At 36.0% G+C, this 12695-nt stretch overlaps 2 protein-coding genes across 2 annotated transcripts; both read right to left on the bottom strand.

Moving 5' to 3' along the window:
* Positions 1-705: 705 nt before the first annotated feature.
* AT5G49770 (Leucine-rich repeat protein kinase family protein) lies at positions 706-5503 on the bottom strand. The gene is made up of 19 exons (NM_124355.3): positions 5219-5503; positions 5007-5130; positions 4834-4905; positions 4683-4757; positions 4524-4595; positions 4262-4426; positions 4091-4165; positions 3920-3991; positions 3769-3840; positions 3613-3681; positions 3433-3507; positions 3279-3350; positions 3045-3179; positions 2492-2970; positions 2257-2409; positions 2033-2169; positions 1732-1951; positions 1427-1662; positions 706-1348 (listed from the first exon to the last, which is right to left on the bottom strand). Exons 1-19 carry the CDS (start codon positions 5310-5312, stop codon positions 905-907), a joined length of 2841 nt encoding a protein of 946 aa, NP_199788.1. The 5' UTR covers positions 5313-5503; the 3' UTR covers positions 706-904.
* Positions 5504-6789: 1286 nt separating this feature from the next.
* AT5G49760 (Leucine-rich repeat protein kinase family protein) lies at positions 6790-11840 on the bottom strand. The gene is made up of 19 exons (NM_124354.3): positions 11406-11840; positions 11206-11326; positions 11059-11130; positions 10900-10974; positions 10735-10806; positions 10484-10648; positions 10315-10389; positions 10148-10219; positions 9997-10068; positions 9841-9909; positions 9678-9752; positions 9521-9592; positions 9290-9424; positions 8738-9213; positions 8492-8647; positions 8286-8422; positions 7977-8196; positions 7668-7903; positions 6790-7593 (listed from the first exon to the last, which is right to left on the bottom strand). Exons 1-19 carry the CDS (start codon positions 11491-11493, stop codon positions 7120-7122), a joined length of 2862 nt encoding a protein of 953 aa, NP_199787.2. The 5' UTR covers positions 11494-11840; the 3' UTR covers positions 6790-7119.
* Between the last annotated feature and the right edge of the window lie 855 nt (positions 11841-12695).

Raw genomic sequence — 12695 nt, 5'->3', positions numbered from 1 at the left:
AAAACGTTAGATATGATTGGCTTGCCCAAGACGGTTCAGGTCAGCGAAATAGTTTTCTAACAACAACATGGTCAAAGTCCTGGAAACAATCAGCGTAAGCTTTTACCAACTTGAGATAATATACTAATTGCAGTACCGACGATGCTGATATTTTGATGATATATTGACCAGTACTCCGTTCCAAATAAAATATAGGTTTTTGTTTTCTTTGTTTTTTGTTTCTTGCAATTCAAATGATTATAGATTAAACAATTCACTATATTTTCTCTTAAAAAAAAATTTTCAAATTAAGTGATTTTTTTTCATTTTACTAAAGAAATTCTATTTTTTGTGACCATTTTTATTTTCATATTGTGTCAGTTTTTTTTTAATTACTAGATAAACAGTTTAATTTTATGGTAGAAAATCGATTAATACTGTAATAGTAAACCGTAAAAAACCAAAAAGTGTGTATACAAGTCTGTTATTGAAAGTATTCACTTGATTACGAACGAAGTTAAGAAAATCATAACTACAACATGAGAATAGAGAAAGATCATCCGTTCGCGGATTCAAGAAGGACACACTAGCATCCTTGCTTGGCACAGTATATGTGCGTGGGGATACCCGTAGAGACATGACAACCGGACTGCTGAGACAACCTCAAAGAGAGTATATTCAAAATCCGGTGATTAGATTTATTTAGTATCATGACAACTTAGGGTTGCTTAGGGTTGATGTTTATTTTGATTCCAATCTTGTTTACACTTTATAAGCAGCGACCACAAAACAACATATATCAAAAATCAAATCATGCTAGTACACACACATTCACACGGCATTTAAGGTTGTAAAGTCACTTACAAAATAACCAAAAAACAAAACAATAAAAAACTGAGAAAGAACAAATTAATCAATTATTGCGTTAGGGTTTTGGAGTTGGGAAAACCCCAGTGTACTCAAACGAATCCCTACCATAAGGATCACCAGATGCTTCCTCGTATGTTGCTGAATCGGCGTTAGGGTTTAATCCAACAAGCCGCAATATGCTCTCAAGTTCTTGCACCACCTCACTCATTGTTGGCCTATTAACTCCCTCTGGCTCCACGCATTGTAGAGCCACATCTACATACTTCTCGAACCCTTTCAAATTCCCGCTGTTTTGGATAATTGTCGTGTCCAACAATTCTTGTAAGTCATACAAGTTCCTCGATTTATCCATCTTCTTCTTTACCTCTTTCACAACATAGCTGCCTCTATCTATCGGACTTTTACCGGTTAATAACTCAAGCATCACCACACCAAACCCATACACATCGCTCTTCTCCGTCAATTGATTCGTCATGTAGTACTCAGGATCAAGATAGCCCTAATTAATTCCAGAGATATTGTTAGTTTTTATAGTTAATGGTTTCATATATTTTATGATAGATTCTTTTTTACTCACCATGGTTCCTTTCACTTGTGTTGTGACATGAGCTTTTTCAGGGTCCCCCACAAGTTTGGAGAGACCGAAATCAGCAACCTTTGCGGTTAGATGTTCATCAAGTAATATGTTATTTGATTTGACGTCTCTATGTATAATTGGAGGATCAGCAAGCTCATGAAGATAAGCTAGACCCTTCCCTGAGCCAAGTGCTATTTTGAGCCTTCTTGTCCAATCCAGTTTAACCCCATTCTTCCCTACATTTGTTTTTCAAGTTCAGCACCAAAGAACTAACAAAGCAAGATATATAGAGATTAAATATATACCTGATAGACCGTCTCTAAGGGACCCATTAGGTATGTACTCGTATACGAGCATTTGTTCTTTTTGATCAAAACAGAAGCCCAAAAGCTTAACAACATTTTTATGATGGACCCTTGAAAGAAGCTCAATCTCGGTCTTAAACTCGAACGCTCCTTGCATGGATCCTTGTTGAGCTCTTTTGATTGCTATGACTTGCCCATTGGGAAGGGTACCTTTGTAGACCTGTTTCACCATCAAATTGGTATTATAATTTGAACTACTACCTCTGGTTGTTTCAGTTGAGGACATTGGAAATACACAAACCTGGCCATAACCTCCACCGCCAACATCATTTGCATCTGAAAAGTTGTTAGTACATTTGCTAAGCTCTTCGAAAGTAAAGGCTTTTGTTCCCATTAGTTGTGGAGCATCCATTTCATTCTTCCCCGCATCCCACTTGGCTACAACAGACAAACGAGAAGCTGTCAGGATTTTCATAAGACAAGAGAAAAGTCTTTTGTTCTAGTGTTAAACCATTTTTCTTTTACCAAAAGGATTCATTTGATCAGTTGCTCTCTGAGCTCTCTTCTTCTGTCTAAGAGCGTAAATCCCAGCTAAAGCCAACAGCAACAGAAGAACTACAACACCAACTACTACTCCAATTATAACTTTCATACTTACTGTCTTGGAATCTTCTAAATCTGTGAAACAAACAAGGCTTATAAGTAAAATGAGTTAAATCAATATAGATTTCGTTTGAGTGTGTGTTACGTTTCATCATACCAGAGAATGTTTTGTACTGATCGGCGACGAAAATATAAGGACCAAATCTTGGAGGAGGCTTATAATCCTGAATGGTAAATGCAGAATTAATAGAGTCCATTTCCGTCTGATTAAAGCGGTCGCGTCCCGATGGAAAGATCAAGAGATTTATCAAAAGATGATAATCAGTTGGATTCTCGCTTATGTTTCTCATGGCCACAGAGTCTACAGGATACTTGCCATTCTTAAAGAAAGTCATTAAACTCTCCCCAAACTTTAGGAAGTTACTGTTGTTTGAAAATCCGGAGAATGAAGGAGACCTTAAGGTGAATACTCCTGTAAGTGGATACACACAGTGGCAGCCTTGATTCGGTTCCTTACCTTTACCACAATGATTACCACATTTTGTTAGGGTAGAAAATGTGGAATTTGGTTGGACTGCATTGCAGTAGCCACTCAGCTGATTCGCCGGGTCTTGGCACACTTGATTATCTGCCAACCTATGGATATATCAACACACATACGTAAGTTATTCTTCAAAGATGTTACATATTGGTCAAAGATGAATACATACATTACATTGACGGGGTTATTAGCTGGTGATTTATAACCAGTTATGAAGTTGTCTCGTAAATCCACAAAATCCAATTGTTTGCTATAGTTGGTACCAAGGTCCAATGTTGTGTTTATAAGATTGTGCTTTAGGGAACTGCAAGTCAAGAAAAACCATCCCAATCAGTACATGTTTCACAAATCTTTGAGTTGACTTTCCAATTGAACATTCATGATCATGACTTATTTGACTCACACAGTTTGCAATTGAAGAGGGCTAAAAAGGGAGGTTGGTACTGGACCATCAAGTTGGATATCTTCCAACCTTCTGCCAAGTTGAAGACCATTTTTTCTCATTATGTATGCTCACAAATCTATATATATCTAAAAAGAGAGAGGAATGCTCATACAATGTTGACAAAGAGTTTAAGAAAGGGATCCATGATGGAACCGGTGATAACGCCAACGGGTTATTGCTCACATCCCTGTTACATAATAATCATATCATGGCATTAGATTGATTATTAATAAGAAAGGTTTCTGATGCTAAATTTGAGCAACAAACGAGGAAGAAAAATATTGAAACTTACAATGTGTAGAGACTGGTCAAGCTGGTCAAATTTGGAAGACTACCTGTAAATTTGTTGTCGGACAAATGCCTGAAATGGATTCAACTACAAGATCTTTTACATCTTTTCATTTATATATCTTAAGAAAACAGAACAAATCTTTATTTGCTCACTTACAGTTCTTGAAGATTTGTGAGATTATTAAGACTTGAAGGAATGTCTCCACTTAGTCTATTCCTATCAAGACGTCTGTAACAAAGCAAATATCTTATAAGATTAAAGAAATTTTGTGAACATACAGTTTGGAAAATATATTTCTACTACTTACAACACAGTCAAATTTTGAACTAGGCCGAGGCTCTCTGGGATGCTACCGGTGAATTGGTTTCCATCAAACAGCCTATTGATAAAACAAGAACAAAAATGCAATCATCACTTTGTTAGTTTCTAATATCAACTAGTGAAAACTCTCAGCTTTTGCATGTACTATGAAACTTACACATGTAGCAAAGTCATTTCTGAGCTAAAGAGCTTCTCTGGGATTTCGCCTGAAAGCTTGTTATTACCAAAATGACTACAAAAGAAAGTAAAAGAGAGTCAGAGTGATGAATGTTATATATAAAGAGTAACTAAATAAAAATGAAAACTAAGGATTTGGGATTATATATACAAATGCCCAGTTTGAAGAAGCATGTCAAGTCCAGGTAAAGAAGCCCCATCAGAAACTGGAAGCTTTCCTTCTAACTGATTGTCAGCTATGTCGAACCAATATAGTTTCGATAACCGTCCCATGGAAGCCGGAATTGTTCCACTAAATTTATTTAAATTCAGAGAGCTGTATGGAGGAAACGCAAAGTAATACTTATTATGAGTTTTAAAGATTACATTGAAAAAGTGACTGTTTATAAATTATAAGAAGCAACAAATCTTACAGTCTTGTAAGTTGTTCAAGATTCCCTATGGAATCAGGGATTGGACCATTAAAAGCACATCCCATAAGGCTCCTAGAGAAGAAAACAACAAAAGAAAAGGCGATATATAAGATAATGCGATTGATGGAATTAGGTTAAGATCTTGTTTACTTTGCTTACAAGAAAGTCAACTTCCTGAGGTTACCGATATTTGCTGGAAGCGGTCCAGACAATTCAGGATTGCCAGTCAAATCCCTGCAAACATCGAATCATAAGATGAGAACTAAATCCATTTTTATGCAAAGGAAAAAGAAGAAGAAGAAAGACCTACAAGGTTTGCAATTCAGACAATGTCGAAATTTCGGTAGGAAGCTTTCCTTTCAAGTTACGGTTGGTTAATGATCTGAAACAAGCAAATAACACAGCTTAAAGTCTGTATATAGAGGATTATATTGAAGAAAGAAGCAGCAAAAGAACAAACAAAGAAAGGGACCAAGGTGTTACATTGAAACAACACGGTTATCGTTGTTACATGTAATTCCAACCCATTCGGTTCCACAAGGATCAGAGCTTTTCCAACTCTTGGATAACGTGTCCCATTCGTTCTTCAGGGCTTGTAAAGCAGTAACTGCACCAATATTGAAAGAATTAAAATACAAAAAATTGGAAATCTTTATCTGTTAAAAGAACTCTGATCATCATCTACTTATACTTACAATCTGAACCATCTGTGAACGCATAAACAGAGTAAATTTGGAAGAAAAGCAAGATCAAGAGCTTAAATAATCCAATTCTTGAACTCATCTTCATCAGACACACAATGATATGTATCACAATTCGTTCAAGAAGAAAGCATGTGGTCTGCACAAGTTATGACGAACTCTAACATAAAAATGCAGCCTCCATGTTCTTTGCTAACAAAGCATGTAAGACATAAAGGAGAAGACTTTGAACAAGTTAAGCGAAAATTTATAAATAAAGCAAACAAATAGACAGTGGACCATATAAACAAATAGTTCAACTTGATATAGATAATAAAGAACCGCTATATATTGCGGAAGGGTTCAAAGGTATTATCCAAGGGAGAAATTGAAATGTCAATACGGTAATGTGGAGGAACAAATTATGAACAATGACTTGGCACAAAACACCATTATAATAGACTAGTCCTTTATTAACTACATAAATAAATCTGTTTACATGATAAAGCATAAATATGCAATATGTAACAAAACTTAACTAAATGATCTAACATTTAATTGTTTCTGCACAAAACTGGGAGAAGTCATGTATATATTATTTGTTTTCCTAGAACGTTTCTTCTCAAGAAAAGAGAGATTTTTGAAATAGAGTAATGGTAAGCGACTATGCACTGATATGGTTTTTCTAACAGCAACATGCAATAAAGTCATGGTCATGGAAAAAATCAGCACAAGCTTTTATCAACTTGAGATAATAATACTAATTGCAACAACAATGAATGATGCTGATGGTTTGATGTTATATTGACCAGTACTTCCTCCAAGTAAATTAATAAAAAAAATATTTTTTGTTTTCAGTGTACCCCAAATTGATTAAAAATTAATCGATTTTTTTTTTTTGCCCATATCATATTCTCCGATCAATATACTCCAAACCGACGGAAAACTCAGAGATGGGATGGGACCTTGACCACTCTGACATATGACCACATCGTCTATTTTTTTCCTACGTATGTATGCTAATGCTATTTGGCCACATCCCACCACTTTTCTTATTTTTTTTGTATGTTATTTTTGTTTTGTTAGTGTTTTAGTAAAAAGACTTTTTGTAGTAAATAAGACACAAAAACATATGTGTGCTTTAATCCTCTTAAGAAACTAATACGATATGACTCCGGTATAAAAAAAGTTATGAGTCTACCGTAGTCTACCGTAAAGAATGGTAAATGGAGGAAACATATCGAGAAAAACTTGGTGCCGGTTCGCTACCTCACCATGAAATATATGGCAGAGTTGCCACACACCACATGTCTTAAATCATGTTTCTTTTTATTTTTTGTTAAATCATGTCATACATTTTGGGGGCGTGTTTGAGGTGTGGACAACAAGGACACTAGATCAGAGAGTGCTCTCAGATGAGACGACAACCATAAATTCACCCTGGGTCATGTAACTGTTGTTGTTCGATGGGATCGTTGATGTGTTAGGTTGCAAACCCAATAACTTTATTACTTTTTTTTCTTATTAGTTAATACTAATTTTACTTACGTACTACAAATTATTTGTAATATAAATTTGTAATATAATCTCATGCATAAATGTGAAAGGTTTGGAGTAAATTAAAAGTGTGTGTGATGTGTGGATTAAATCTTTGAAACCACACAAACTTCTCAACAAGAATTAATATATTCAATTATTCATCATACATTGAGCTTGATTACTTTTCTTATGTTTGAAACTGGTGTCGACATTGCCAAAGATCTGGTGGTTTTTGATTCTGCGTTTGGCTCTCCATTCATCTGCTTTATAATCAGCGACCACATATCAAACAGAATCATGCTACTCCACATTCACAAGGCATTTCAAGTATGAAGTCACTTACGAAATAACAAAATAACAAAAAGAAACATAATCAATCATTGGGGCTCAAGCTTTGAAGCTGGAAAATTCCCACTGTACTGAAACGATTCACTGCCATAAGGATCACCAGATCCTTTGATTGCGTCCTCATACGTTCTTGAACTCGTTGCTGAATCTGAGTTAGGATTTAATCCCGCAAGCTGCATTATGTTCTCAATCTCTTTCACAACCTCACCCATTGATGGCCTATTAACTCCTTCCTCCTCCACACATCTCAAAGCCAAGTCTACATACTTCTCGAACCCTTTTAGATTCCCACTGCTTGCTATGATCGTTGTGTCCAACAACTCCTGCAGGTCATACAAACTCCGAGATTTATTCATCTTTGTCTTCACCTCTCTCACCACATATTTGCCTCTCTCTATCGGACTTCTACCGGTTAATAGCTCGAGTAAAACCACACCAAACCCATACACATCGCTCTTCTCCGTTAATTGATTCGTCATGTAGTACTCTGGATCCAAGTAGCCCTGATTACAAAGATATTGTAAGTTTAAAATGTATTTGAGAAAAAAAGAGAAAGGAGGATAAATTTTCTACTCACCATGGTTCCTTTGACTTGTGTTGTGACATGAGTTTTCTCAGGGTCTCCCACAAGTTTGGAGAGACCGAAGTCGGCAACCTTTGCGGTTAGATTTTCATCAAGTAATATGTTATTTGATTTGATGTCTCTATGTATAATTGGAGGATCAGCAAGTTCATGAAGATAAGCCAAGCCCTTGCCTGAACCAAGTGCTATTTTAAGTCTTCTTGTCCAATCCAATCGAATCCCACTCTTCCCTGCATTACTAACATATTCAGCATCCAAGAACTATCTGAAATCCTCATGAGGAAGATAGAAGTTTGATCTTACCGGACAGACTGTCTTTAAGTGACCCATTTGAAATGTACTCGTATACGAGCATTTGTTCATTCCGGTCAAAGCAGAAGCCCAAGAGTCTGACAACATTCTTATGATGGACCCTTGAGAGAAGCTCAATCTCAGTTTTGAACTCCAACCCTCCTTGCAAAGATCCTTGTTGAGCCCTTTTGATTGCTATGAGTTGCCCATTAGGAAGAATCCCTCTATAAACCTATTTAACCATCAAAATTTGGGATCATGAATTTCAACTAAGGCCATTAGTTGTTACATTCATTTGAAGGCATTTGTTAAGACACAAACCTTGCCGTAACCTCCACCGCCAACATCATTTGCCTCTGAAAAGTTGTCAGTGCATTTCTTCAGCTCCTCAAAAGTAAACGCTTTTGCTCCCATTAGCTGCGGAGCATCAATACTACTCTTACTTGTATCCCATTTAGCTGCAACATGCCAAAGAAAATTTGTTCATGCTATTTTAGTCAAGGGAGTAGTAAATATTGTTGTCTTACCAAAAGGATTATTTTGACCAGTTGCTCTTTCAGCTCTCTTCTTCTGCCTAAGAGCGTAAATCCCAGCTATTGTTAACAATAGTAGAAGAACAACAACACCAACTACTGCTCCAATGAGAATGCTTTTGTTTGATGACTTTGATGAAACTTCTACATCTGTGACAAAAAGAAAGGCAGAGCAAATGAGTTATCAATAACAACCTTTAGTTCTAGTTTGATTGTGTGTGTGACAAGGGTTCATCATACCAGAGAACTGTTTGTACAAATCAGCTTTGAAAATATAAGGGCCAAATATCGGAGGAGGCTTATAAGTCTGGTTGCTAAATGCAAAACCAACAAGTGACATTCCTGTCTGATTAAAACTCTCTCTTCCCAATGGAAAGACCAATAGATCTATTAGAAGCTGATGATCAGTTGGATTCTCTCTTATGTTCCGAACACCAACGGAGTCTACAGGATAATTGAACTTCTTAAAGAAATCCGCGATTGCCTTCTGTAGAATTGAGAAGTTGGTGGAGTTGAACAACCCTGAGAAAGAAGGAGACCGGAAGTAGAGTGTTCCCATGAATGGATACGCACAGCGGCACGTGGGACTCGCTTCCATGCCCGGTTCGCATGGAGAACAGTTTGTTGGGAGTGTAGAAAATGAGGTATTGTGTTGGATTGCTGAACAGTAACTCGGCCCGTTTCCCGCCTCTAGACACACTGGATTATTTGCCAATCTGTAGATATATAAACACTTAAGCAGTTGATTGAGACAAATAGAAGTCATGTTTGATTAGTGACAAGGATACATACATTACTTGGAGGACTTTATTAGCTGATGGTTTATAATCAGTTATTTCATTGTATTGTAAATCCACAAACTCCAACTGGCTGCTAACGTCTGTACCAAAGTCTAAGCTTTCCACTATACTATTTCGCTTTAAGATACTGCAAAGTCCAAAAAAAAAAGAATCCCAATTTAGTACAAAGTTCATAATTCTTGAGTTCATTTCCAGCTTCATTTTTTTTTTTTTTTTTACTCACACAGTCTGCAACTGAGGAGGGCTGAAAAATGAGATTGGTATTGGACCATTAAGTTGGATCCCTTCCATCCTTCTGCGAAGAAGAAAACCCTTTGTTCTTAGAAAGTATACACATGGGAGATAAATGGAGAACAAGACAGAGACAGAGATGTTCATACAATGTTGATAGGGAGGGTAATGAAGAGATCCATGATGGAATGGGTGAGAAATCCAAAGTGTTATTGCTCACATCCCTGTTACATTTACAATCACATCATGGCATTAGATTGGTAAAGAATGAAGGTTTGAGATTGGTAGTGATGATAAATGTAAAAAACTTACAATGTGTAGAGACTGGTCAAGCTGGTTAAATTTGGAAGAGTACCAGTAAATCTGTTGTTGGCCAAGTACCTGAAATGTATTCAACTACAAATTCTTGTACCTCATTTTCATTTATTTTCAACAAACAAAAGAACAAATCTTTAGTTGCTCACTTACAGTTCGTTAAGATTTGTGAGATTGTTAAGATATGAAGGAATATCTCCAATGAGTTTGTTCCTATCAAGGCGTCTAGAACCAAGAAAAAACACATAAGAATTATAGACGTTAGGATAAATAAAAAATTTGAACTATATATATTACTACTTACAACACCGTCAACGTTTTAACGAGACTGAGGGTCTCTGGAATTTCGCCCGTGAATTGGTTTCCATCGAAGAGGCTATCGATAAAACAACGAACAATGCAGTCACTTTGTTAGTTACTTACTCACAACTTATGAAATCTCTCAGCTATATAATGTAATATGAAGCTTACACATGTATTAAACTCATGTTTGAGCTGAAAAGTTCTTTTGGGATATTGCCTGAAAGCTTGTTTTTTCCAAAATGACTACAAGAAAAAAGCAAAGGAGAGTCAGATCAATTACTATATTAGAAGGAGTGATTATAATAAACGGAAGTGAAAGATTTGGGATTATATATACAAATGCTTAGTTTGAAGAAGCATGTCAAGTCCAGGTGCAGAAGTCCCATTAGAAACTGGAAGCTCTCCTTCAATCTGATTGTCAGCTATATCAAACCAATATAGTTTTGATAACAGGCCAATTGAAGGCGGAATTGTTCCACTAAATTTATTTAAATTTAGGGAGCTGTATTGAGGAAACAAAAATTAATACTAATGGTTTTAGAGAATGCAATTGACTGTTTATAATAACATGAATCCACAGAATCTTACAGATATATAAGTTCTTTTAGAGTTCCAATGGACTCAGGGATTTGACCACTGAAACTACATCCCACAAGGATCCTGGAGAGTAAAAAGAGTTAGATAAAATAAGAGATAAGACAAAGTGATACATAAGTTGTGTACTAGAGATTTAATGATAGTGTGTTTCCTTACAAGTTCCTTAACTTCCCAAGGTTACCGATGTTTGGTGGAAGCGGTCCGGACAATTTAGGATTGTATGACAAATCCCTACAAAGATTGGATAATAAGATGAAAACAACCAAAAACCATTTTTATGTGAAAGGAAAAATAGAAAGAAAAAGAAAGACATACAAGATCCGCAACTCGGACAAGAACGATATATCGGCAGGAAGCTTTCCTTCCAAGTCAAGGTTACCTAGTGATCTACAATAAGCAACACAACATTAAAAGTCTGCAGAGCATTATTGGAAGAAGCAGCAACAATTTACAGAGCCTTACATTGAAACGACGCGGTCATTTTGACATGTAATTCCAACCCAATTGGTTCCACAAGGATCAGAGCCTTCCCAACCATCAGGAGGAGTGGTCCATTCACTCTTCAGAGCATTTAAAGCAGAAGCTGCACCAATATTCAAGATTAGGAAAAACTCTGTTCATCATCTATATGGTTGTATATGTATATATCCACACACACTCACCGTCTAAACCATTCGTGAGTGCCGAAACAGAACAAATTTGGAAGAAAAACAAGATCAGGAGCAAAGAGGCTCCAGTTCTTGAACTCATCTTCAAACCCAAAAAGAACCTCTTATCACTTCCTCTGTTTTCTGATCCTATCTCAAAATAATCTAAGAAAAAAGCATGTGCTCTACACAAAGGTTTGACGAATCTCTTAATAAAAATTATAATCTCTCTTTCAAAAACATGTAAACAATAATGTTAACAAAAAGAAGACGAAGACTTTGAACAAATAGAGTTAAAAAAAAAAGTATATCAAAAGAAGAAAATAGGAAGAGGACCATAAGAAAAAACTTGGTCAACTTAAAACAGCTGATAATGGGATATAAAGGTTTCACAATTGGGAAGAGTTGTTAAATGGAAATGTCAATTGAGTAATGGGAAGGAACAATTTATGAAACAATACATTAAAGTATACATATGAGTTGTCGTGATGCGAAACTAAAGTAGGACCCTTATTTATCTACTGTATTAAATACACTCATTATTGATTACAAAAAAAAATATCTATAAACTTCAAAAACAAAGAATAAAATATGATTTTGTTTGCCCAAATCGTTAGATCTCAGAAAGAGAGACTTGTGGAATATAGTTGTGGTCATCAACTATGCAGTGATATGTTTTTTTTAACAACCAAGATTGAATAAAGTCATGGTCGTTGCCTCGTTGGAAAAATGAGGACAAGCCATTTTCCAACTTGATATACTAATACTAATTACAACAACAGTGATGATGATGATGATGATGATTTGATGAAATATTGACTAGAACTTCAAAACTAATTATTTAATAATCGAGTGGGTATGCAAAACATATATAAATAAATGTGAGCTATGAGAAGAAGATGTGTAACTAATTTGTGTTGTGTCAAGCTTACAAGGACCAAACCTTTAAATTTGGCTATTGATGAACTTTATTACCAAGCTAGGGGAGACTAAGAGAGTACAAGTAGCAAGGACAACAACAACAACAAGAAGTGGAGAAACATCATAGCAATGTTGTAGTGGTAGGATCAAGCTATTGATGTATGTCAACATAATGTTTTGTCGATCAACTTGATAGTGGACTGAAACTGTTAGTGTCCACAAGCTACACTCGTGCAACTACGTGTGTTTAGGGGATACATATATACACTCAAATACTCTACGCGTTAACTACGTTATATGTTAAGGCTTTGAATGGATGTTACGGGCGGAGCGGACTAAACCATGTTGTCAGCTCCATACCAAATTTATTTCTACAGTATGTAA

This window comes from Arabidopsis thaliana, chromosome 5 (genome assembly GCF_000001735.4).
Source record: "Arabidopsis thaliana chromosome 5, partial sequence".
NCBI classification, from domain to species: Eukaryota; Viridiplantae; Streptophyta; class Magnoliopsida; order Brassicales; family Brassicaceae; genus Arabidopsis; species Arabidopsis thaliana.
Note: the sequence above shows the minus strand (reverse complement) of the source record. Positions and strands in the feature narration are given on the sequence as shown.